Consider the following 24,690-nt stretch of genomic DNA (forward strand, 5'->3'; position numbering starts at 1 on the left):
CAGACCAGGAGGGGCCTCGTGAGGGTATGGCATAGCTTTGACTTTACGTTGTCAGCGCTGGGAAGTCACGAAGAGTTTGCTGCAGGGACATTGCCTTCATCTGGAATTTCTCCCAGGCCTTACTCCTGTGGCGCTGCCTTTGTCCTTTTCCGGCGGGGCCCACCCCCTGGGATGTGGGGGCGGTGGTCTGTGCTCCCCAGGGGCCCTAACCCTGACCTGGCTCCTTGCTGTTCCACTGCAGGGAAACACAGGAGTGCTCATGGGCATGTTTCTGGTGTCCTTCGTCGCCCTGGTGGCCCTGGTCCCCGTGCTGTCCGGCATCGGGGTTGGGGAGCACTGCGGCGCGGGCAGCGGCGGCGTCTACTCCATGATCGCCGCGGTCCTCGGCGGGCAGACCGGAGGCACGATCGGGCTGCTGTACGTGTTTGGACAGGTGAGGCCACTGGCAGTGGGATACTTCCCTTGCCTTGCTGTCTGCCACCTTCTTCTCATCCACGTTCCCATCTGACCCCGTGTGAGGCAAGGTGGACAGTCCCCCCGTTTTATAGATGGGCCAGACACGGGCTCTAGAGGGGAGCTCAGAGCAGAATCAAACCCACCGCCCAGGACCCTGACCCTCCAGAGCTCCTTCCTCTCCACCACCCGTGCCTCCCAGAGTCCCGATTCCTCCAGGGAGCCGGGTCTGGGCTGGATGCATCCTTGCAGCCGGGTCTAGGGAGAGGAGTGCACAGTAGTGGTTGGAGCCCTGGTGGCAGCTGGGTGGCCCACCCCTGAGGCACTTTTACACTGAAAAGGGGACATTTGGCCTGTGCCAAGGACTTGCCTAGAAGCAGGCAGTTCTCAGATGAACTGGAGCTCCCATTGATAGCTTGACGGCCTTAACAGAGAGACTGAAAGCCCCAGTGTGGATGCTCCGTCTGAGAAGGAGAATACCAATGAGGAGGCTGCTTCACCAGGGTGCCCGGCGGCCCTCAGAAAACCAGTGAGTTGGGAGAAGCCCTGAGGCGTGTTTAGCTAAAACACAGGGACGGTGACCTAATGCTGAGGAAGCAAGTGCAGACTTTAAGAAGCAGCTCTTTGTAAGAACTTCTTGGACTGCATAAGGCTTTAATGATGGTGCGAGGGGTGGTGGGTGGCTGAAAAAAAAAGTTTAAAGAAAAGACTCTAAGAGTCTCCTCAAAGAAAGCATCAGCTCTGCTTCTTTTATTTTTAAGCCGCAGGGGCCGGGTATTTTAGCAAAAATACATCTGATTCTCCAACAGCACAGAGCTGTGTGTGTGTGTGACAGATGTGTGGAAAGCAGACACATGGTCACTGCACCCTTAAAAACCACTTGCCGTTTTGGAGAAAGCTCTTTAAGCATGGTAGTTTGGGAGGTAAATAATAAACAGTCAGTTTATTCATTACCTTGGGGATTTGTATTTCAGTGTTTTACTTCTCTGCTGTTTTCTAGCCAAGCAGGCTGCAAGATGGACAAACAGCAGCCCCACTTTCCCCACTCCCTGGGTAGATAGCAAGCTCGGCCCTTGAAGCAGAGACCACAGCGCTGGTGGGTGGGAAGGGCCACTGTGCAGAGAGAGGGAGCCTTGTGTATGTGAGCCGCCTTGGAAGGAAGGGTGCTTACAACAGAGAAGTTTTCTGAGCACAGGCAGCCCCTGCCTCAGAAGCCACGGTATTGACGTCTTTGCTCACTTTGCTTTCTTTTGCTTTGGGGCCTCGGCCAGAAACATCGGTGCCCCTGCAGTCAGTGTCCTCACCATGCCTCTGCTGCTTCTGCCACCGACCTGGGCCGGGCTGAGGGTGCGGCTGCTGCATTGTCCTTTCCATGTGCTGCTAGTGTTTTGTTGAGGATTTTGGCCTATATATCATAAGGGATATTGGTCTGTAGTTTTTCTTGTCATATCTTTGTCTAATTTTGGTGTCATGATGATGCTGGCCTCACAGAATGAGTTGGGAAGTGTTCCCTCTTCTTTGATTTTTGGGAAGAGTTTGTGAAGGATTGGTGTTCATTTTTCTTTCTATGCTTGGTGGAATTTGGTGGTGAAACCCTGTGGTCCTGGGTTTTTCTTTGTAGGAAGTTTTTTGATTACTAATTCAATCTCTTTATTTCTATAGCTATTCCAGTTTTCTCCTTCTTCCTGAGTCAGTGGTGGTAGTTTGTGTTTTCCTAGGAATTTGTCTGTCTTATCTAGGTTATCTAGTGTTTTGGCATATAATCATTCATAGATACCCTTATAACCTGTTTTGTTTTTGTAAGATTGGTAGAAATGGCCTCCCTTTCATTCCTGATTTTAGTTATCTGAGTTTTCTGTCTTTTTTTCTTGATCAGCATAGTTAAAGGTTTGTCTGCAAAGAAGCCATTTTTCTGTGAGAAGGGGAGGGATTTGGAGGGGAAGCTGTGATCTTCTAGGTAGGTGCTCAAAGATGGAAAAAAAATGTCCATTACTTCACAGTGCAATTTTCCTAAAACAAATGCCTTGGAATGGAGGTGTTACACCCTGAAAATGTGGTGGGTGACACCCCCTGCTTCCTGTGGCAGAGGGTTAGAAGTTCTCTATAGAGAATGAAAAAGAGAAAGGAATGCCTGTGATTATAAACTTGAAAAAAATTTTAATCAGAGTGTAGTTGATTTACAATGTTAGTTTCAGGTATACAGCAAAGTGATTCAGTTATACACATACGTAGATATATATTTTTTCTTTTCAGACTATTTTCCATTATATGTTATTATAAGAAAATGAATATAGTTCCCTGTGCTATATAGTAGGTCCTTCTTGTTTATCTATTTTACATATAGTAGTGTGTATTTGTTAATCCCAAATGGCTAATTCATCCCTCCTTGTGATTATAAATTTTAAGAGGAGATAAAAATACTTAAAAAATATGAAATTCTGGGGAGGTTTATACATTAAGCAAATTGAAAGGGATGTTTTCCAATGAAGAGGAGTGTCAGGGTTGGAAGGTAAAGGAAGGTAGCCCACCTCTGGGGAAGGGCTGGCAGTCACTGTGGTGCACACCGCTCCCAAAGGTAGACCAGAACCCAGGCTAGGATGGAGCTTGCTGGCGGTGAGCTGGCTTTTGGGGAGCCTTGGGTCGTCGACGCACTGTGCTCTGTGTACCCAGATGCAGTTTTTACACAAACAGAATGGCACTCTCATTGTGTTTGTTTTTATTTTCCTTTATAAAATTCCTTTAAAATTACAAAATGATGTTCATTATAACCAGTTAACATATCAGAGAGAATATAAAGAAACAGGTAGTTTCTCTCAGCCCCCAAAATAACCAGTGTGAGTGCCTGGCATCCTTGTCAACACCTTCCCCTGTATGAATGATGGGTTTTTGAAGTGCTTACTTGTTTTTACAAAAGTGAATTTTACAAATTTCATACTCTTGTATTTTCCATCGAACAATAAGTCATAGACATTCTGATAGGTTGGTGCTTTGAACCCATGCTTTTTAAGTAGTTGCTTAGTATTTTATAAGATGAAAGTATCGTAATTTATGGCACGTTCATTCTCTATTCATTCTTTTATGCTCTTGTGTAATAGTAGTGTTATTCCTTTTCTCATTTCTAATAGTCTGTATTTTTGCACTTTCTCTTTTCTTCTAACTTGGGCTGCCACGTATTTATATATTTTTATTGATTTAAAAAATCAGCTTTTTTATGGTATGTGAGTTATATCTCAATAAAATATTTAAAAAAAGAATAAAAAATCAGCTTTTGTTCTCTGTATGCTTTCTTTTGTTTTTTCTTTTATTTCATTAATTTTACATATCTTTTTATTAAATACTTCTTCCTATTGTCTTTATACTGATTTTTAAAATCTCGTCTTAAGTTAATATTTTGTTCATGTATTTTTCTGCCTTTTTAAACCAATAAAAACATTTAAGATTATACTTTTTTTTCCCCTTCCGGAATACAGGATTAATGTGTTTCTCAACTTTTAGAGTAAATCCTTTTTATTACTTTCTAGATAATTTGAAAATTTTAAAAATGTCTCCTTATTTTGCCAACATGGCTCAAATTTATTTCTGTTGAATTTTCCCCCTTGCTGATTTGGAAGTTCTGCTATGCTTTTCAGTCTGTGAATAGTTATTGTCTACTTTTAGAAGCCATAATTATACTTTTTCTATACGCTCCAAACAAAAACATTACTTATTAGCTCCTCCACCTACTGAATATGAAATCTCTGTGATGCTTTTACTTCTCCATCTTCTATAATTACCCTTACCTCTTACCCCCAAATTCTTGGATTTTGAGAAGGTGGTTTAATTTGGGGTTGTCATTGCTTTCCCTTAAAAATAAGTCTCTTCGGTTTCAAGACTCCTTAGTTACAACTTATGTTGCAAATTTTCAGTGACGTTGCCATCCTCTATTTAGCATTAACAAAGCTTTTTATGAAATTCCTAGCTAGCTACTGTTTCCTTTTCTTTGGTTGCTAATAATAGTAAAGTAATAATGATAATGCCGATAGCTATTATTTCTACAACTCTAACTGCGAGCCAGGTATTGTTCTAGGACTTTACATGCATTATCTTCTTTAATTCTCACAATAACCTTTTGAAGTAAGTAGTGTTATTACCTGTGTTTCACAGACACAGGTATGAAGCACAGAGAAGTTAGAACACTTCCCCCAATCACACAGTGAGGACTGGGAGCCACAGCATTTGGCCTCAGGCAGTCTGGTTTCACAGGCTACACTTCCAACAACCATGCTCTTTCACGCATCCATGAGAGCTGCTTTTTTTCTTTTTTTTTCCTGTTACTAGCATCTTTGGCTGAAAAAGTGATTTTACGTATAAACCTGAGAGAGGGGAGCTACTGGGGTTACTTGAAGTCAAAAGCAGTCTTTACTGCTTGGCCCACTTCCTGTGAGCAAATTCTGTTCTCCAGCTGGAAAAAGAAATAATCGGTTTGGAAACTCCAGGTGCAAACAGTCATATTCAAGTCTGGCATCACCCTCTGCATGTTAGAGACATTGGACACCTGGGAAGGCGAGGCCTGTGCGAATGATAATCATTCCTGCAGTTTTAACATTTGTTTTTAAAATTCTAATATATCTGACCATGAATAGTCCTGTTGATCTGACCAAATACTGATGAAATGGCATTGTTGTCTCCATCACACTCGGCATTTACTCAAAAATCAGTTTGAATTCTGAGGTAAATGCAGGAAAATATAGATTTCTTTCTTTGTCTCTCTCCTGACTGTTTCCCCTACATTTATTGGGTTCCCCCCAATACAGATAGAAATGTCTGCTCTAAATTTGGGGAACACTGACAAGGATGTTATGTCTAGTTGCAAAGTGAGCCAATCTCAGTGAAGAGTGGAGCCTGTTTCATAAGCTCACCCTCAAATACAGAAATTGTATTACCTTCTTGTCTTTACATAAAAGGTCCAAAGCTTACAGTATTTGCTTCTCAGAGCACTTTTCATATAGTCATGTATCATAAAGTATTTATTGATTGCTTGCAACGTAATTAGCAAATGCAGGGGATTTTTAAGAGGTACCATCAGCATAAAATTTTTTTGTTTTTAAAAGGTGTTTGCATTCTTGGTGGTGCTGATGGGAACAAACTTATGCATGAAATAATAACAGAATACAGAGCCAGATAATTAATTTCATGGCATCAGCAGTAAGCATAGTATTTATTCAGAAAAGGGGGATGAGGAAAGGCTTCATAGCAAAGAAGGAACTTGCCTGAGACCTGAGTAGAACTTTTTTGGCTAAGAGAACAGCAAAAGCAGAGCGACAGGAAGGAGAGTGACCTGCTGCCCCTAGGGGTCTTAAAGGGACGGACCTGGTAAGAGAAGGCGGCTGAGGAACTGTGGAAAGTGAGGTTGCTGTTATTTCCAAATACTTATTTGAAACTGTGTTTCAAATATTTTTTAAGAGGTCATATCATGACTCTCAGGCAAATATAAACATGTGCCAAAGATGTTATTTAACTTAATAATTGGTGGAGGACCAGTAAGATGTTAAGGAGCAGTTGAGAAGTGAGATACGGATCCTGGATGGATACAGATCAGATCCATCAATTCCTAGTTAGGCAATTTCATAAATAAATGTGAGGATAACATTGCTGAGTTAGATACAGCACTGGCTTATGTCTTATAGGACAACAAACCCTAATCTTTTGAGTTATCCTTTCTACCAAACAGAAGTTCTGTGCATCTCTGCTGGAAAAAAAAAATCTGTAAGTTAACATTATAACTTCACTAAGTCTGGGATATGAAGGGATAAATTTGGGAGTTTGAGATTTGCAAATGATAACCACCAAATATAAAAATAGACAAAAGAACAAGTTTCTTCTGTATAGCACAGGGAACTACATTTAATATCTTGTAATAACCTTTAAAGAAAAAGAATATGAAAACAAGTATGTGTATGCATATGCATGACTGGGACATTATGCTGTACACCAGAAATGGACACATTGTAACTGACTGTACTTCAATTAAAAAAAAACACACATTTAATCAATAGTAAACAGTGAGAAAAACTAAGTGCAAACACCTAGATAGTCCTTGGGTAGCCTTTGTTCCATATTGACATTGAAAGGATGTGCTGCCTACTTTTTTCCCCTTATTTCTAAGTTTTATGTAATTTTAAAAATAATAGTGACATACAAAGAAATGGAGAAAAAAACTGGAGTTTGATTCAGTGCCTTTCTAAGGCACTGAGATGGGACGCCCTGCTTTGTGTTTCTGTTCTCTGCTTTAGTTCTTGACAGAGGAGTCTAAAGGTCTCTCTGGCCCAGAGTCCCATCTTCTTCCTCCCATAGTCTTTTTATCTTACTTACCACCCACAGTCATTCTCCCCTCTGGATGGTGGGAGAGATGTAGTCAAGAAGAAAGGGCGCCCGAGGCAGGGTTTCTGGGCAGGAAGGGCTCATGTAAGCCCCATGCCAGTTCCCAGGTGTTGAATTCTGACGGGTGAGCAGGGTCCCCAGTGCCAGGCTGCCCCGATGGTATTTGTCTTGCTGACTCTTCTACCTAGAACTGCCTGTCAGTGTGTTGCAGGTGCCATGTACATCACCGGCTTCGCCGAATCCATCTCAGATCTACTGAGCCTCAGGAACATCTGGGCCGTGCGAGGAATTTCAGTTGCGGTGCTCCTGGCCTTGCTGGGCATTAACCTAGCAGGTGTCAAGTGGATAATCCGCCTCCAGCTGCTGCTGCTGCTCCTGCTGGCCGTGTCCACACTGGACTTTGTGGTGGGCTCCTTCTCACACCTGGACCCAGGTAAGCCTTCTGGAGCTCAATAGCTGGCCTTACTGGGGTCTGTGCTTCTTTCTAGATGCTTTTGGGTCTGAGTTTGCAGGACGACTCCTGAGAGCTTTTGCCTGCAATGAGCGTGTGCTGTTCCTGGAGCAGGTGAAGGGTGTGTCTTGGCGCATCTTCAGAGGCCCGAAAGCCCCTCTTCACTTAGACATCTTCACTTGGCACATTTCCTGTGTTTCTTTTTATTTGCTTTCTGTTTAAAAAAGCCAAGAAAACTTAGCTAAAGGAAAGAATGGAGTAGAACTGGATTAGACAAAGATCAATTCATAACAGTGATTGGGAGAGTGAGCAAGAAATAGATCTGGGAGTAGGCAAGGAAAGAGAGTTTAATTTTTTAAATTAAATTTAATTTTTAACACCTTTATTGTGGTCTGGTTCCTGTACAGTAAACTGCATATTTCAGATGTTCAATTTGATGAATTTTGATAGATGTATGTATCAATGAAGCCACCTCCACAATCAAGATAGCTAACATTTCCATCACTGCCTCAGAGGTACAAATTTTGAATTCCCAGTTTATCCCTTCCCACCCCCTTTACCCTCTGGTAACCATAAGTTTGTTCTGTGAGTCTGTTTCTGTTTTGTAGATAAGTCCATTTGTGTCCTTTTTTTTTAGATTCCATATATAACCTATATCATATGGTATTTTTCTTTATCTTTCTGATTTATTTCACTTAGAATGACAGTCTCCACGTCCATCCATGTTGCTGCAAATGACATTACTTTATTCTTTTTTATGACTGAATAGTATTCCATTGTATATATGTATACCTCATCTTTATCCAGTCATTTGTCGATGGACATTCGGTTTGTTTCCATGTCTTAGCTACTGTAAATAGTGCTGCTGTGAACATTGGGGTGGATGTGTCTTTTTGAATTAGAGTTTTCTCTGGATATATGCCTGGGAGTGGGGTTGCTGGATCATATGGTAAGTCTAGTTTTAGTTTTTTGAGGAATCTTCATACTGTCCTCTGTAGTGGCTGCACCAATTTCCATTCCCACCAACAATGTAGGAGGGTTCCTTTTTCTCCACACCGTTTCCAGCATTTATCATTTGTAGACTTTTTTCATGATGGCTATTCTGACTGGTATGAGGTGATATCTCATTGTAGTTTTGATTTGCATTTCTCTAACAATTAGTGATGTTGAGCATCTTTTCATGTGCTTGTTGGCCATCTGGATGTCTTCTTTGGAGAGATGTCTATTTAGGTCTTCTGCTCATTTTTTGATTGGGCTGCTTGGTTTTTTTGTTGTTGTTGTTTATTTGTTTTGTTATTTTTTTTGATATTAAGCTGTATGAGCTGTTTGTATATTTTGAAAATTAGTCCCTTGTCAGTCACATCATTTGCAAATATTTTCTCCCATTCTGTAGGTTGTCTTTTCATTTTGTTGATGGTATCCTTGGCTGTGCAAAAGCTTTTAAGTTTCATTAGATCCCATTTGTTTATTTTTGCCTTTATTTCCATTACTCCAGGAGCTGGTTTGAAAAAAACGTTGCTGTGATTTATGTTGAAGAGTGTTCTGCATGTTTTCCGCTTGGAGTTTTATAGTATCTGGTCTTACATTTAGGTCTTTAATCCATTTTGTTTATTTTTGTGTATGGTGTTAGAGAATGTTCTAATAAGAGATTTTAATTTTATCAGTCGTATTTTGTTTCTTTTTAAAAAAGGATGTGATGCAAATATAACAAATGTTAACAGTTGTCATTTCTGGGAGATGGAGACAGATATATGTGTGTTTATCTCTAGTTTTCAATTTTTTTTTTTCAAAACAAAAATACGCATCTAAGCTTAGAGAAAGAAAACAAGCAGCCAGGTATTCTCTTGCACCATCAAGAAATTGTGTGATATATTGGTACTCAGTCATCACTGTTTACTCCAACCCTGGGTTTTCCTCCGCCTTGAGGATGCTTGGCAACTCTAATTCTATATCCTATGCTTTGAGTGGGAAGCTGTTACCCAAAGTGTCCATAACTTTGTTGTTTGTTAACTTTGATTTGGGATGGTTTGGCATCAAAAGTCTGTTTCTCCCCAGAGTACAGAATGAAATCTGGGATGCTGTAGGAAAAAGGTAATTGCCTGATATTTCACACTTTGGAGATTCTGTCTGTTTAATGGTAATAGTGCCAGGCATCTATGTTGGAATATGAACAGAGAAAGGGAGATGGGGCCACAGTGATGTTAAAAAAGAAATACAGAATAAAGGAGCTCTGGAGCACAGAGCTCTGATGGTGGTGGCAGTGACAGCAGCTGTATCTGATGAGCACTTCTGTTCAGGTGCTGTGCTTAGCACCTCACATGGCTTATCTCATGTAAGCCTTATGGTAACCTCATGGGAGCTGTAGTAAAATCACACCCATTTTACAGATGAGGAGAGTGGGGATTGCAGAGCCGGGAATGAAACTGGATCTATCTGACTGTAAAGCTGAGCTGTTCCCTGAGAGGGGAACACTACGGACTGTCTTAGCAGCTCGGCTTCTCCCCTTCAAGGCTGCCCCTGGTGTGTGTTCTAAACAATCTCGTCTTTCAGACAAATGTTGATTGCAGGAAGGTCATAATTTAGTTGGTACACACTGATCTGGCCTTATTACTTTTTCATATATTAAAATTCTTCTGTGGGAAAATAGTCACTGCTCTGAGCTTGCTAAGTGCCCCTCACCCTCTGGCATCCTGGTCCGGCCTCCAGTACCTCCAGACCACTCCATGATCAAACATCTAAAGTCTTAACCCCTGTACAGCAGGGGCCCCCAGGACCTGCTCCAGTGCTAAGGGCCAATGCCGTGTCCAAACGATCCTTCCAAGCCTGGGCCTTGCAGCTGGCTGAACATTAGGAGCATCTCCATTGGAGGGAAGGAGTGATTTTTTCCCCCTGGCTTTGTACCCCACTGCAGAGAGAGCCCACATCCTGAGAGAGACCTGCTGGCTGTTTGGCCATCAAACTGTCAGTGAGGAGAGAGAGGGAGTGCGCTCCAGCCTCCATTCCCGGGGCCTTTCCCCTGTCGGCATGGTTGCTGAAACAGCATGGTTAGTTAAGTTGCAGGGGGACGGCTACTGGCTTCTTTGGAACCTCCGCAGGCTGATGTGTTTTCCTTCTCGACTAGAAGTTTTCTTGGCTGCTCTTCTGACTTACTCCAAATATTTCTCTTTCCTTCTGGTCAGGACATTACCAGGGTGTAGTGTGAAATGAAATGTATTTTCAATCATTCCCATAGCAACTGGCCCCTCTAGAATCTGTTTTTGGTATCACTGGTGTTTTATATGGGCTACTTTCTTTGCAGTTAAAAACCCAAGCTGAAACTAGACCATAAGCCTTCAGAATGGATTTAGCAGAATGATTTCAACTCTTTAAAAAAAAAATGACGTACACATGGACATCTGAAAAAAATGACTGGAAGAGAGACTGGAAGGAACTGTACTAAGCAGGGCTTGTCTGTTGGCTGAGATAATGGGGGCTGTATTATCTTATTTCCACTTTTCCTTCAATTGGTTAGTGCCACCTTAAAAAAATAATCAACAGGCTTTAGTTTTTGGAGCAGTTTTAGGTTTACAGAAAGTCAGCAGGTAGTACAGAAGTCCCCAGACCCTTCCCCTCTCCTTGCCCAGGAGCTTCCTCTGTTAACAGCTTGCGTCAGTGTGATACGTTTGTTATACTCGATGAACCAGTAGCAACACATTGTTATTAACTAAAGTCCATGGTTTAGATGAGGATTCATCCTTTGTGTTGTACATTCTAGAGGTTTCGACAAATGTATAATGATATGTGTCCACCATTACAGTGTCATACAGAGTAGTTTTAATGTCTTAAAAATCCCTGTGCTCCAACTGTTTCATCCCCCTCCCCCACTGCTACCCCCCAACTCCTGGCAACTGCTGATCTTTTTACTGTCCCTATAGTTTTGCTTTCTCCAGAATGTCATTGGTCTATTCCCTAATACCACACTGTTTTGATTATTATGGCTTTTCAGTGAGTCTTGACGTTGGGTAGTGTCAGTCCTCCAACTTTGTTCCTTTTCACTAGTGTTATTTTTAAGGTCAGGAAAAAAATGTTTTAAAAATACACTTAAGCCTAATTTTCTCTTTTTCCTCCCTTTCTTTAAATATAAATGACTTTCAAAATTCAAACAATCTTAAATGTATGAAGTAAAAATGTAGAAAGCAAAAACAAAGCAAAACAAACAAACCCCCCCCGCCCCCGCCATTTCCCCACTTTTCTCCAGAGGAGGTCGGCATAGGTATTCATTAGCCATTGTGTGACACAGATTACCACAAAACGTAGTTGCACAAAACAATAGTAAACATGTATTATTTGTTGCCTTTTCTGTGGGCCAGGGATTTTGGTATGGCTTGGCTGATGGTTCTGGCTCAGGGTTTACTCATGAGGTTTGGGCAGTTGTCAGCAGGGGCTGCAGTCATGTGAAGGCTTGACTGGGGCTGGAGGACCTGACTGGCTCGTTGGTATTAGTTGTTGGCAGGAGGCCTCGGTTCCTCTCCATGTGGTCCTTTCCTGAGAGCTGCTTACTTAAGTCCTCAAGTCGTGGGTGACTGGATTTCCCAAGAGCATATAGGGAGGCTGGGGGGTTGAGCAGGGCGTGGAGAGAGCGAGAGATGGTGCTGTCTTTTAATGATCTTGCCTCAGAAATCACACAGCAGCACTTTTACCCCAGGCTGTTTGTTAGAAGCAGGTTACTTGGCCCAGCCCTCATTCAAAGGGAGGGGATTTAGTTTCCACCTTTTGAATGAAGACGTGTCAGAGAATTTGCAGACATGTCTAAAAAAACACTGCAATTAATTTTAAAATCAGAAAACAAACACAAGAGGTTGGTGTCTTTCCAGTCTGTTTTCTATACATGTACAGGCACGCCTGCTCACATACCCATACATAAACACATAAACAAAGTTCTTTGTGAAAATGTAATTCTGCATTGTTTTGCTCTTCTTCTCCCAACCAATAATGTCTCATGGACATCTTGCAATGTCAGTGCATTTAGGATTCCCTCATTCTTTTTCAGTACCTGCATAGTGCTCCATAGTCCGTATAAAACATTAATTTATTGATGGATATTTAGGTTTTTTTCCAGTTTGTTGCTATTACAAGTTGCTGACATGCATATCCTTGGACAAAATCTGAAGGATTATTTCTGGAGGATCAAGGCTTATCAGTAGAATTCATAGGAGAGAGGTCAAGCACATTTAATATTTTGTGAGGTTCTGCCAAACTGCCTTGCAATAACGTTGTCTCATTCTGCACTCCCACTGACAGTATGTAAGAGATACTGATTCCCCTTACCCTTGACCATATTGGATATGGTCAGTCTTTTAAATTTCTGCCATGTGATGAGCAAAAATTGTGATCCTTTTAAAAATTTGCTTTGCTTCAATCATTAATGAAGATCATTTTTTCTCATGTTTTTGTTGCCTCTTGTATTTCTTTTTCTTTGAATTGTTTGTACTCTCCCTGTTTTTCTTTTAGGTTGTCTTACTTTTTAATGATTAATAGCTCTTCTACCTTATTAATTAATTCAGCATAAAACAAATATTTGTTTAGCATTATATTAGCACTAGACAATGTTTGTTACGTATGTTGAAAAAATTTTCTAACATGTCATTTGTTCTTCTAAAGTTAATTTTTATATGTAATAAAGTAATACATAGAGTAAAAATACTCATTTTTGAGCCACATTGTGTAGCCTGATTGCTTTCTTCTTGTATCTTTTCGGCTTTTCCTAAAATCAAACTTACTCCGTGTATGAGTGTCCTAGGGCTGCCCTAACAGATTGCCACAAACTTGGTGGCTTAAAACAATAGAACTTTATTCGCTCACCATTCTGGGGGCTGGAAGTGTGAAATCAAGGTGTTAGCAGGGCCACACTGCCTTCAAAGCCTATGGCAGAGAATCCTTCCTTGTCTCTTCCAGCTTCTCCTGGCTGCAGGAGTTCCTTAGCTTGTGGCTGCATCGTTCCAACCTCTGCCTCTGACTTTATATAGCGTCTCCTCTCACCTCTCCTCTGTGTGTGTCTTATAAGGCCAACTTGTCACTGGAAATAGGTCCAACTTGAATAATCCTGGCTGACCTCATCTCAGGGTCCTTAACTTAATTACATCTGCAGAGACCTTTTTTCTTTGCAAATGAGATCACATTCTCAGATCCCCACCATTAGGACATGGACATATCTTTTGGAGGGGCCACCATTCAAACTGTTACATTCCATTTTTTTCACTTGCTTTATTTTCCGGGTGATTATCACTGTTTTAAAAAATGCTCCATAGAGCGTTCAAATGCTTGTGGGCCTCTCTCCTAGTGCCCCCTGGAGTCTCTTAGAGACCTCCCCCTCACTGTTCTCCTGTCTGGACGGCCTGGGTCACAGCTGTGGTATTGGTATTTGCCTTCCTGGCTCCCAGGTGTTGGTCTGTTGTCTGGATGCCAAATCATCCTCTGCTGTCTGTGATGGAGATGTCACTTTTCTACTTTCATGTCTGATTGGTAGGAGATACAAAGTCCTAGGCTGAAAATCCTTTTCCCTTATGTAATACTGTGATTTATAATAAGAAATATATATTTGGTCTTCATCCATTCCTGGCATAGAGCTCCTAAAAGCCTTAGAATTTCCAGTGATGAGAACTACAGGGTGTCGGAGGAGGGTATAGCTCAGTGGTAGAGTGTGTGCTTAGCATGCATGAGGTCCTGGGTTCAGTCCCCAGTACCTCTATTAAATAAATAAATAAGCAAACAACCAAACAAACAAACTTAATTACCTCCCCCCCCAAAATAAATAAATAAAAAGAACTATAAGGTGTCTTTTTTATGTTAATGAAGTGACTTTTGGAGAGTACCTCAGGATGGGGGCTGGTTGCCAGTGGAGCCAACCTTGTGGTTTGAGTGTTGGAAATGTCAGTCACCCTCCCTCCCCTACCTCAGGGGAGAGAAGAGGGGCTGGAGATTGAGTCCAAACACCAATGACCAAAGATTTAATCAACCATGCCTCTGTAACGAAGCCTCCATAAAAACCCGAAAGGACTGGGTTTGGAGGGCTTCCAGGCTGGTGAGCACACGGAGGTGTTGGAGAGGGGCTTTTGGAGAGCGTGGGAGCTCCATGCCTTGCCCTGGGGCATCTCTTCTACCCAGCCGTTCCTGAGTTACATCCTTCTGTAATAAACTGGTGATCTAGTGAGACGCATGTTTCTCTGAGTTCTCTGAGCCACTCTAGCAAGTTAACGGAATCCAAGAAGGGGATCTTCAGAACCTTGAGTTTATAGCCTGGGGGTCAGAAGCATGGGTGACAGCCTGGCCTTGTGATTGCCATCGGAAGAGGAGGGGGCAGTCCTGTAGGACGGAGCCCTTAGTTGTGGGACCTGACGCTCCTTCCGAGTAGATAGTGTCAGAATTAAGTTGACTTATAGGATCCTGAGCCGAATTGCCAGAGAATGCTTGGTGTGGGGAAGTGAACATGAAGTCAGGAACCTTAGAATTTTGAAGTCACTGTTGCTCTACCTTCTGCCATTCAGTGGCACCTAGGAGTTTGGTGCTGTTCTGATTTCTGATCTGGGGAGGTAAACTGTTTCTTCTCAAAGTGCTTAGAATGTTCCTTTTACTCTGAGGTTTTAAATTGCATAATGAAATTTTTCTCAATTGGCCTGGGCGCTTTCCATCTAGAATTTGCAGAGTTCTTTGACAACTTCTTCTCCTTTGTTTTTTCTGGCTTTGTTTGTTTTTTTAAATTTTCTTGAATTCTGACTAGTTGGATGTTGGAGCTCCTGGTTTGAACCTTCTGTTATTTTTCTAATCTTCTTTTTTCTGTAGTTTATTGCTTTTTTTTCCCCTCCTTACTTTATGGGAGAGTTCCTTACCTTTACTTCCACCATTTTAATTGAATTTTTTTCTTTTGATGATTCTTAATTTCCAAGAGCTCTTTGCTGTTCTCTGATTGTTAATTTTTGTTTTAAATGAAGGTACTGGGAATTGAACCCAGGATCTCCTACATGCTAAGAATGCTTTCAACTACTGAGCTATACCCACGTCCAATTGTTAATTTTAAAATCACATCCTGTTCTTGTTTTATGGATATAATATCTCCTTTTGACTCTTTCAGCCTATAAATTGTAGGGGTTTTCTTTTCTTTTGAGATTTTCTTTTCTTTACGTCATCTGGTTTTCTCCAGCCTTCTTTGTCTCTGTTATCTTGTTCTGGTCTCTTTGTTATTTGCTGCAAGCTTTCTTCAGTGCTTTCTTACAATCTTTGGTTGTTCCTTCATTTTTAATAATGAAGTGCTGAAAGGCTGCTTAGAAGTTCTCCGAGTGGGTGGCAGCTGTGGGAGAAGGAGGGCATCCCTGTGGGGTGATCCTGTGGCAAGCTGGGCTGTTCCATCAGAAGCCTCCCAGATGTCAGTCTCTGTAGGTGTTTCCCCTGGGGGCACTTCGTGTTCTCCAGACAGTTCTCCAGTCTCCGGCCAGGGACTGTCTGGCTGCCACAGTCCTGGGAGCAGGGTGGAGGTGGGGCAAGGGGCTGGGGGCCTCCTGGTCAGGAGGCAGGATTTCATTTGGTCTGACGTTTTTTGCCTGGCACGTCCTCCCCTCCACTCAAGCCACTGTGTCATAGCTCATCCTTCCATCTCGAGCCTCCGTGCCATGTCTCTCATTTCATCTCCAGGCTTCCTGGTGCAGTGGATCTTTCTTCTCACCCCCATGTCCGCACCTCCTGACTCCTTAGCCTACGGGCAAGCAGCCCGGGCCCTTCTTCCTCTCCCACCTCCTGGCCTTTCTCTTCCAAAACGTGCTTCACTGCGCCAGGCTCTGTGCAGATACAGAAAGCTCCATTAGTGGAAAAAGCTAAGTAACATGTCAACTTAATTTAAACAAGGTACACGCAAGCATTTGTTTGGCTTAGAGTTCCTAAAATGCCATTTTCTTGGATTATATTTTCATTTATGTAAGATGAGTGTCATGCCAAAATGATTTTATTGCTGGAGAAGTCAGGCAAATATAGAGAAAATACATTTTAGAAAATAAAGTGACATGTGGCACATTTTAATTCTTTGTTCTGCGTTTAAAAATGAAACAGTGTGTCTCCAAGCTAAACTTTGTGGCCATCTAGGAAGACTGCTGACGGCCACAGCTCTGCGGAGCCCTCCCTCGGGGTGGCTCGTTGGACGGGGCCCAGCCGCCCTCGTGCTGGGCGGGCAGCTGGGCGCTGGTTCTGCTTGGTGCGGGAGGGGCTTGTGCTGCCCTGGGAGGAGGCCAGGGCCACTGCTCAGGAGCTATAGGAGTGGGTCCCACAAGTCTGACCCTGCTGTCTGCAAAATTCTTCTACCTGAGGTCTCACTGATCTCTCGATCCCCAAATCCAGAACCTTTGCTCATTTCTTATTCTTGACCCTTTTGCACCCTTGGCCACTGTCTCAGTCTATTCAGGCTGCTGTAGTAGAGCACTGCACGCTGGTGGCTTATAAACAACAGACATTGATTTCTCACGCTGCTGGAGGCCGGGAGTGCAAGGCACTGGCAGATTTGATGTGTGGTGCAGGCCCGCTTCCTGGTTCATAGACAGCTGTCTTCTCCCTGTGTCCCCACGTGGAGAGAGAGAGGGGAAGCTCTTTAGGGTCTCTTTTATAAGGGCTCTGATCCCATTCATAAGGGCTCCACCTTTGTGAATGAATCACCTCCCCAAGGCCTCACCTCCTAATGCCATCACACTGGGGGTTAGGTTACAACATGTGAATTTTGCGGGGACACAAACCTTCAGTCTATAGCAACCACCTGAGCTGATCTGAAATGGCCTCTTCCTATTTCTTCTAAGACACGGCACTATCTCGGCTCTCCTCTTAGGCCTCCTGTCCCCTGATGTGGGCAGGGGGACCAGGGTCTGTCCTCTGCAGTCGGACTTTTCTTCGTGCCCTCTTCTTCAGAGAGCCTTCCACCACCACTGATGCTTGGGTGGCTCTCACATGCTTCTCCAGGTTTCTTCAGCTTCACTCCCATAGCGCCAGCTCCTGTTGGCTCTCTGCCTGGATGTCTGGGCATCACCTTGACAAGCAAAGCTGAACCCAGTTTCTTCCTCCTCTCTTTATTTACCTTCTCCTTCTTACCCTGCAACAACAACAAAAAACCAATAAGCAAATAATTAGCTTATCTTCTGAATGTCTGTACCATTTGCCCAGACCTGGAAAGCTTCATCTTAACTTTTATTTCTCTGTCTAGCTTAAGCCCTCCTATCTTTTTCAACCCCACAGCTCTCACCTTAGATCAGCAGAGGTCATTTCTTATGGGGGCTACTAAGATGATTTCCAAATCTAACTTTATCCCTCCAGAATCTTCCCACACATTTCCTAGAGCCAACCAACATCTCCTATATATTGAAGTTAGATTTCTTGTCCTAAAACAGTGCTTAGCTTATGCCATTCCCCAGCTTAAGCATCTCCAGTAGCTTTCTGTTGCCTATCAAAACAAAATCCAAGCCCACTTGGTTTTCATTCAGTAAGCTTCATGGTCTCCCCCTCAGCTGCTCCTCTGGTTGTATCTCCAGCTTTGCACTTCTCAGAACCCTCTTCTTCCCCACAATATATCTACTCACTGGTTTATAAATACATATGAATGCAACTCTGTTTCTGTTTCTGAAATTCCCTCCACTGTGCTCTGTTTAATCGAAGTTCTCACTCTTGGGTGAAGTAGTTAGGGGAGAAGGTACATGCAGATGACGTGGTCTGAAATCCAGGAGCCTCTGTGTGGTCGGAGCAGTGTTAGAGGTTCTGAGCCTTGGTTTTCTCATCAGTAAAAATGAAGATAAAAGTGATGTTTACGTCTCCAGGTTGCATTCCTGCCCAGTGCAGAGCAGCAGCCAGGTCATGGAGCTCAGCTGGGGTGAGAGGCTGCAGCAGTCTGCTCAGACCCTCAGGGATGTTCATGCTGGCATTTGAGACTCTGGTTCCTCATTAAAATTTTTAAAATGAAATATTTGAAATATACAGGAAATGATATAGCAGACACTTATCTATCCAGCCCCAAATTTCATGGATAGTTTTGCTTCAGATCTCTATTAAAAATAAAAATAAATGAAGCATTATAGGCATAGTTTAAGCCACACTTTTATCCACTCCCTCTCCTCCCTGGGGTGACCACTATCCTGAGGCTGATGTTTGTCCTGCCTTTGTGTTTTCGTTTTTCTCCCCCATGTGGATAGCCACCATTGATTTCTACTACTGTTTAGTATTTGAAAATTTTACATACGTTTAATCATACTGGATGGATCCTTTCACTTCATCAATATTTGAATGTGGATGAATGAATCATTCGGCAGTTTGCTTTTCTCACCCAACATATATTTGAGATTTATCCACGTTATGACATGTGCCATTTCACTCACTCTAATTGCCGCCGGTGTCATGGGAAACGGAGACAAGTAAACCATTACTAAGTAGTAGCAAGTACCATGACCGCAGTTTACCCAGGGGACCTGGGGGCTTCCAGGGATCGGGGGAGCTCTCATCCCAGCCTGAGAGTCAGGAAGGCTTTTCCAGAGGAGATTCCCTCTGAGCTGAGTGTTGGGGAATACAGGATTTAGCCAGAGGAAGAAGAGATGGAGGTGAATCTTGCAGCAAGGGCGGCTTATACGAGGGTCCAAGAGAGTTGTACATTATTATAGGAGAGCGCCCTGGGTGGGAGGAGCAGGCAGAGCCAGCTCATGGAGCCCTCGTCTGCCACGCTAAGGGACTGGGGCTTTATCTTGGGGCCATGGGAAACGTGACCTCAGTGTTCTATTTTAGAGAAATGGCTCTGGGCACAGTCTGGAGAATCAATGGTGTGAGATAGGGATACAGAATGGAGGCGGGAGCCTGATTTGAGAGGCTGTTAGGGTGATCTGGGGATGATGCAGGGCCTCGGGGAGGGAGAGACGGACAGACTAAAGAGATGGAGATGGTGAGACAAGATGCAGGAGAAGAAGACAAGGGGATGCCAGGCTGCTGACTGGTGGTGTTGTGCACGGGGCCTAGAAGGAGTAGGTCGCAGGAACTGGCGTGGAGGAGAGGGTGAGGTCAGCATAAGAATTCGAGCAGGGCCCGCATGAAGGTGCCTGGTCGGCTGCTAGACGCGGCAGCCCGGGGCTGCGAGGTGTGGGCAGGGCTGGAGATGAAGTCATAGCAGTGTGGGAGCGCATGAAATGGTGGGATGGGCTGAAGTTGTTCGGCCGATTCTGAAGCCAACAGAGCCAAGTTTGTTAAGATGGAATTTAATTTCACCAGATGAGACATTTTCTACTGTTTGGTACTTAAAAAAAACAAAACACTTCTCTCTGACAAAATTTCAAACATACAAAGGGGGCTAAGGATGAATATTCTTTACTCAGGAATAAAGCCCAGACTCTTCAGGTGAGCGTCCCCTGGTCCACAGAGGGTGTCATGAACACAGAAGTCCTTGGCTGCTCTCTGCAGCTTGTAGCTGGCTTGCACTTGGGATTACTGAGGGGAGGCCTCGGGGTCTTCCTGGAGAACTTGGTGCCTGGCATCCAGGAGGCGTTCAGTAAATGTCTGTGCAGGAAAGAGCACACTGAGTGCAAGGTGGTGGTGCCACCCAGCAGCCTCGTGTGCCCCAGCCCAGCAGGTGGAGACTTGCCTGCCGACACCCTCACTCTGGAACATCTGCCTGGCCAGCCCCTTCCTGGGGCCCCCTTCTCCTGAGATGAAGACAGTGGCCCAGCTGCCACCGTGACCCTGCAGAATCATCTTCCCAAACCTTCTTTGCGGGTTCCTCTCCCTCTGTGCGGCGGCACTGCTATAGGGCCTCGTGGCTGTTCTGGGGAGGCCTGCCTGGAAGGGTCCTGCAGTGCCCAGGATGGCCTCTGTGTGGAGTCATGATTCTGGCTGTTTGTCTTCTGGCCTCTCAGGGTCAGGGAGCCTTTCCTGGAGGCCTTTCTGGGAGGAAACCTGGACCCCTTCGTGCGGACTGATTTGTGTTGTCCTGGTGTCTGCATTTTCCTTAGGAGGTGGTCAAGCAGCTGGTGCTGTACACACACCATCCCACGTGACCCTCGTGGATGACCTTGTGGTCTGGGTGATTTTCTCCATCTCACAGATGCAGGAACAGCAGCCCAGAGAGGTGAAGTAATTTTCAAGAACCCAAGCCTTGATACCCAGCCCCCTTCCTGGCCCAGCAGAGAGGAACAGTGTCTTCTCAGGACAGCTGATGAGCGCTTTAAACGAGGATCCCAGCCTCTGTCCCTGGGGTTCTCAGCCCTGTCTGCACATTAGAAGCTCCAGGGGAGCCTCAGGGAAAAAAGAGAATCGCAGGCCCCATGCCAGACCAAGCTGATCTGCACCGTGGTAGGGGGTGGGGGGTGGGGGGTGGCGATTGGTTTGTATTTTCTAAGGCTCCAAATGATTCCATGTGCAGCTAGGGTGGAGAACGCCGCTCACGTAGGCTCCACTCTGCATTCTGACTCAAGCTCCGTGGAATAAGAACCAAACGTGACAGGCCAAGCACCTCACTGCTCAGGCTGGCGGAATCCCGCAGGCAGACCAGGGAACTCACTGCCCTGGGAGTGGGCTTGGGCCAAGGCCTGGGGCTCTTAGCCCCTGCATGGGAGGACTTGTTCCTCCTCCTTCTGTGTTTCCCACTTGACCAGCACTCAGCGAAGGGCCATACGTACAGCAAAACCAACTTAGTTGTGTGAACGGATGTATGCGGAGGTGTAGTCATGAGCACCAACCGTGTCAGAGATTTTACGTATATTATTCCACTTTATTCTTGAAACAACCTGGTAATATGGGTGAGATGGTTATTTCCATTTTACAGATGAGGAAGTGAAAGCCCCAAGAGGTTATACAGCCTTCCTGAGATTACAAAGCCAGTGGCTCAGCCAAAATCTGAGCCCAGAGTTCCAGGCTCCAAAGAGCTCTTCCCTGGTGCAGCTCTTCCTGGGCCTGCACGTACCCTTGGAGGAAGGTGGTGGGATTGCTCTCCTCCAGGAACCCTCTGCTGCTCCCCTTCTCCTTCAGATCAAGGAGGTCTGGGACCCCATCTGTCTCTGCTGGGCCCTCTCATGCCTGCTCAGAACTGTGAGGTGTCAGAGCTTGATGGACAAGCAGGAGATGAGATGGAGGCCAGCGAGGCAAGGCCAGGAGCCAGAAGCAGGTACTGCAGTGGCTAAAACATGGTTCCCAAATGCCACCAGGGGCAGTGACAGTAGAGGAGCTCAGCTGACCAGGACTGAATGCAAGGCAGCCCTGGTGTCAGTCAGGGCTGGGGCTGATCCCTGCATAGCTGGATGCTCACCTCTGGTCCTCAGACACCGCCCCTCCTCCTGGAAAGCACAGGGTGAGGCCTCTCTGGGCACCAGAATGCTCAGCCCTCCTCACTGTCAGCCTCAGACAGCCTGACCTTAGTTAGCATGGGTGGGAATTTCTGCCACTTTCCTATGTGATTCCTTGGGAAGTTGTGTTAATTCAGAAATGAATGAGGACTTCAGGGCCCCTGGTGGGGGCAGCAGACCGTCTACTGGAATTTGTGGCCATAAAAGGGATGGGAAGCAATGAGAAGCATTTTAAGCCTCTTTAGATTTCCCCTCCTATGTTCTTTTTCTTTCTCCCCATCCCTCTTTCTCATTTTCTCCTCTGATCCCCTTCCCTCTTTCCCTCTGCCTCTGTCCATTGCTAGATCCTTGGAATTAGCTGGTATATTCTGGCCCAGCCTGAAGTCCTTATTACTGGCCTAATCCCTCTCTGTAAAACACAGATTTTGCTATTATGGATAGAAGTTAGTTACCCTCTAGTCAAAGACACTTTCCATTGCAGACTGGTAATGGCAGGCTTTTGGAGGATCCAAAACTGGGCAGCATTGATGATTTAGTCTTGAAAAGACTCCTAGTCTTATTCACTAGATTGGAGCCTAACATATATGCCAGTTACCACAGCCAACCTGTCAGTTGGCTGTGACAAGGCATGTTCTTGGGGCCAGAGAGTGGACTTGCATCAGGAGGCCCTAGCTTGTGCTGAGGGAGGGGTGAAACTCGGGAGATGGGGCTGGGCTGGATGATCTATAGCCCATTCCCCTGCTCAGACCCTCCTGAGGTTTTGTTTGTCAGGACCTTGTCTCAGGGACTCTGCTGGTGGGATCTGTGCTGGGATTGCAGAGGTGGCATTTCTGGGGGTCCCAGAGGAGTGCAACGTGCCAGGGTCACCCAGAGTGGCTGTCACAACACGAGGGCCCCTGGAGACAGAGGTTCATCTCAATCCACTTTGTGTCCAAACCCCAGTGCAGGGCTTCATACCTGCGGTGCTCAGTATGTGCGTTGAGTGAATGAAGGAAGAAAGAATCAGATGGGTTGACTGGATGAGGAGAAGGCGGCGGACCGTAACTGAAGTTGTGGAGAGCCCGGCCCCCTTCATCTCTTATCTGCAGTCACCCTGGAGACGGATACTCCCCAGGCCTGCCTTCAGAGAGGCGCCGACCTTCCTGTTTTGGCAGCGGTTCGCAGGTATTCTGTCTGCACCGGCTGCAGCTGGCGGGAGCAACCACAATGCCTGATGGAGCACCCGGCCCAGGGTGGGTTCAGGTCCAAGTTCAGTCAGACTGTCTTGGGAAGGAGGAAGGAAGGAAGGGTTGCAGCCGAGAAGAAACTGTGGCTTTGAAAGTTTTCCTCCTGGATTTGTTTGTTTGTTTGTTTGCAGTGAGTGGAGATGCTTACTTAGCAAGGCATTAAATACTTGACAAATGTGTAGATGAGTTACTGGTGAAACCAAAGTGCAGGTCCGGCCTGCCGCGGGTTGGCAGGGCTAGCTGTGACTCGGAGTGCCTGTGTGCTGGAGGGACGCTGCAGCCGCTGTGTCCCTTAGAGCCTTTTTCATTTTTATTTTTTAGAAAAGCACATGTGCTTCATATTATGCATATCCCTTGAGCATGTGTGTCCAGATGGCTGGGACAGGAGTCTCCTGACCCATTTTTTCCAACTGTGTAGGTTTGAGAGAAAGACCAGGGATCTGGCAATGTTGGCCAGAAATTCCAGCAGGTCAGCTGGAATCTGGTTGGGGATTTGCTGATGGGAAACCCACATGGGCAGTCAAATGCATGACAGATGAGTCAAAGGGCAAAGCCAACCTGACCTTGAACATAGTCTGCCTTCGCTCCTGAACCACACACCAAGCAAGAAGGCAAGTTTAGAGGTACCAGAATATGGATTCCTATTTGTTACAAAATAGACAATTGTTTCTCTTCAGGCTTTTCCAGCTATAGCGCATAGGATTGCAGTGACCTCATTTTTGACCAATGGCCAATGCATTCAACTGTCTGGCGGAATAATCTATTAGCTGGGCACCTGCCAGTTGTCTGCAATAGGAACTGATTTAGGCATATGTTTTAAAAAGTGATAACATTGTTACAGGCCCTGCCTAGACATGGGGATGGAAGCCCAAGCAGGTCAGCACCAGCTCTGAAGTCAGTTTTGGATGATGGGCTGTGTTTTCAGAAGACTCACTGCCCTGTGACTGACCTCCCTTCCCCCTTGCACTCATTTATGGTATTTAAGGGTAAACCAACATGCACTGAGAGTTCCAGAGCTTGAGAGTGTTGAATCTGGGTGATGTGCCTGATTCTGTGGGGGCGGGGGGGGAAACAGGCACAGAGAGGTTGAGTGGCTTTGGCTGGGTCACACAGAGTCACAGTTGGAATCCAGTTCTCCCAACTTACAATCCAGTGCTGTTTGCCCAGGACCTCACTGGGGCCCTGGGGCCCGTGTGTTTGCAGTGAGTCGTTGCTTACACCTGTGTGCTGGCTCCCCTGAGAGGAGGCCCCTTAATGATGCCGGTTGGTAAAGGAGGCAGGTATGCTGTTTGACAGCCCGCCTGCAAGTTAAGTCTGCCACTTTTAGGGAACCGTGTGTCAATCCTGAGTGTGAGAATGCTTAGACAAGTTGCTATAAACACCACCTGCTTCATCCAAACTTACATCTGTAGTAATGGCAGATTAAAAGATGGCGACGGCTGTGAACACCAGGAGACCATGAACAGAAGGGCTGCCCGCAGCAAGGCCCAGCACTCGTGGACCTTTTGATGGAAATAACTTCTTCTGTAGAGAGATGGTTGCCACACAAAATAAGACAAGTGCTTATTTATATGATGGTAATAATAATAACTAGTCTTTATTGAGCACTTGATATATGTCAGGCATTGTTTCCTGTGCTTTTACGTGTGTTCATTCATTTACTTCTTACAACGAGACATAGGTAGGATGATTACTCCCATTTTACAAGTGAGGAAACTGAGGTTGTGAGTGGTAAGTGCCTTGCCTAAGGTTGCATCACTGGTAGAGTTGACAATCAAACCCAGACAGTCTACTCCAGAGCCCAAACTCTTAGTCACTACATTTCATGCTTCTTGAGAGTCTAGTGACCCTAGACTTGGGCCTTAAGCCAGAGACGGGGAGCGTA

At 45.0% G+C, this 24,690-nt stretch overlaps 1 protein-coding gene across 2 annotated transcripts in view; it reads left to right on the forward strand.

Annotated features, from left to right (window-relative positions):
* The window catches only part of SLC12A8 (solute carrier family 12 member 8), a 120,984-nt gene that overhangs the window by 24,137 nt on the left and 72,157 nt on the right, over positions 1-24,690 (forward strand). For both annotated transcript variants that reach the window (XM_031454520.2, XM_031454510.2), the window contains exons 4-5: positions 242-433; positions 7,015-7,246. In XM_031454520.2, the coding sequence (XP_031310380.1) occupies positions 242-433; positions 7,015-7,246 (424 nt within the window). The remainder of the gene's footprint in view (positions 1-241; positions 434-7,014; positions 7,247-24,690) is intronic.

This window comes from Camelus dromedarius, chromosome 2 (genome assembly GCF_036321535.1).
Source record: "Camelus dromedarius isolate mCamDro1 chromosome 2, mCamDro1.pat, whole genome shotgun sequence".
NCBI lineage: Eukaryota > Metazoa > Chordata > Mammalia > Artiodactyla > Camelidae > Camelus > Camelus dromedarius.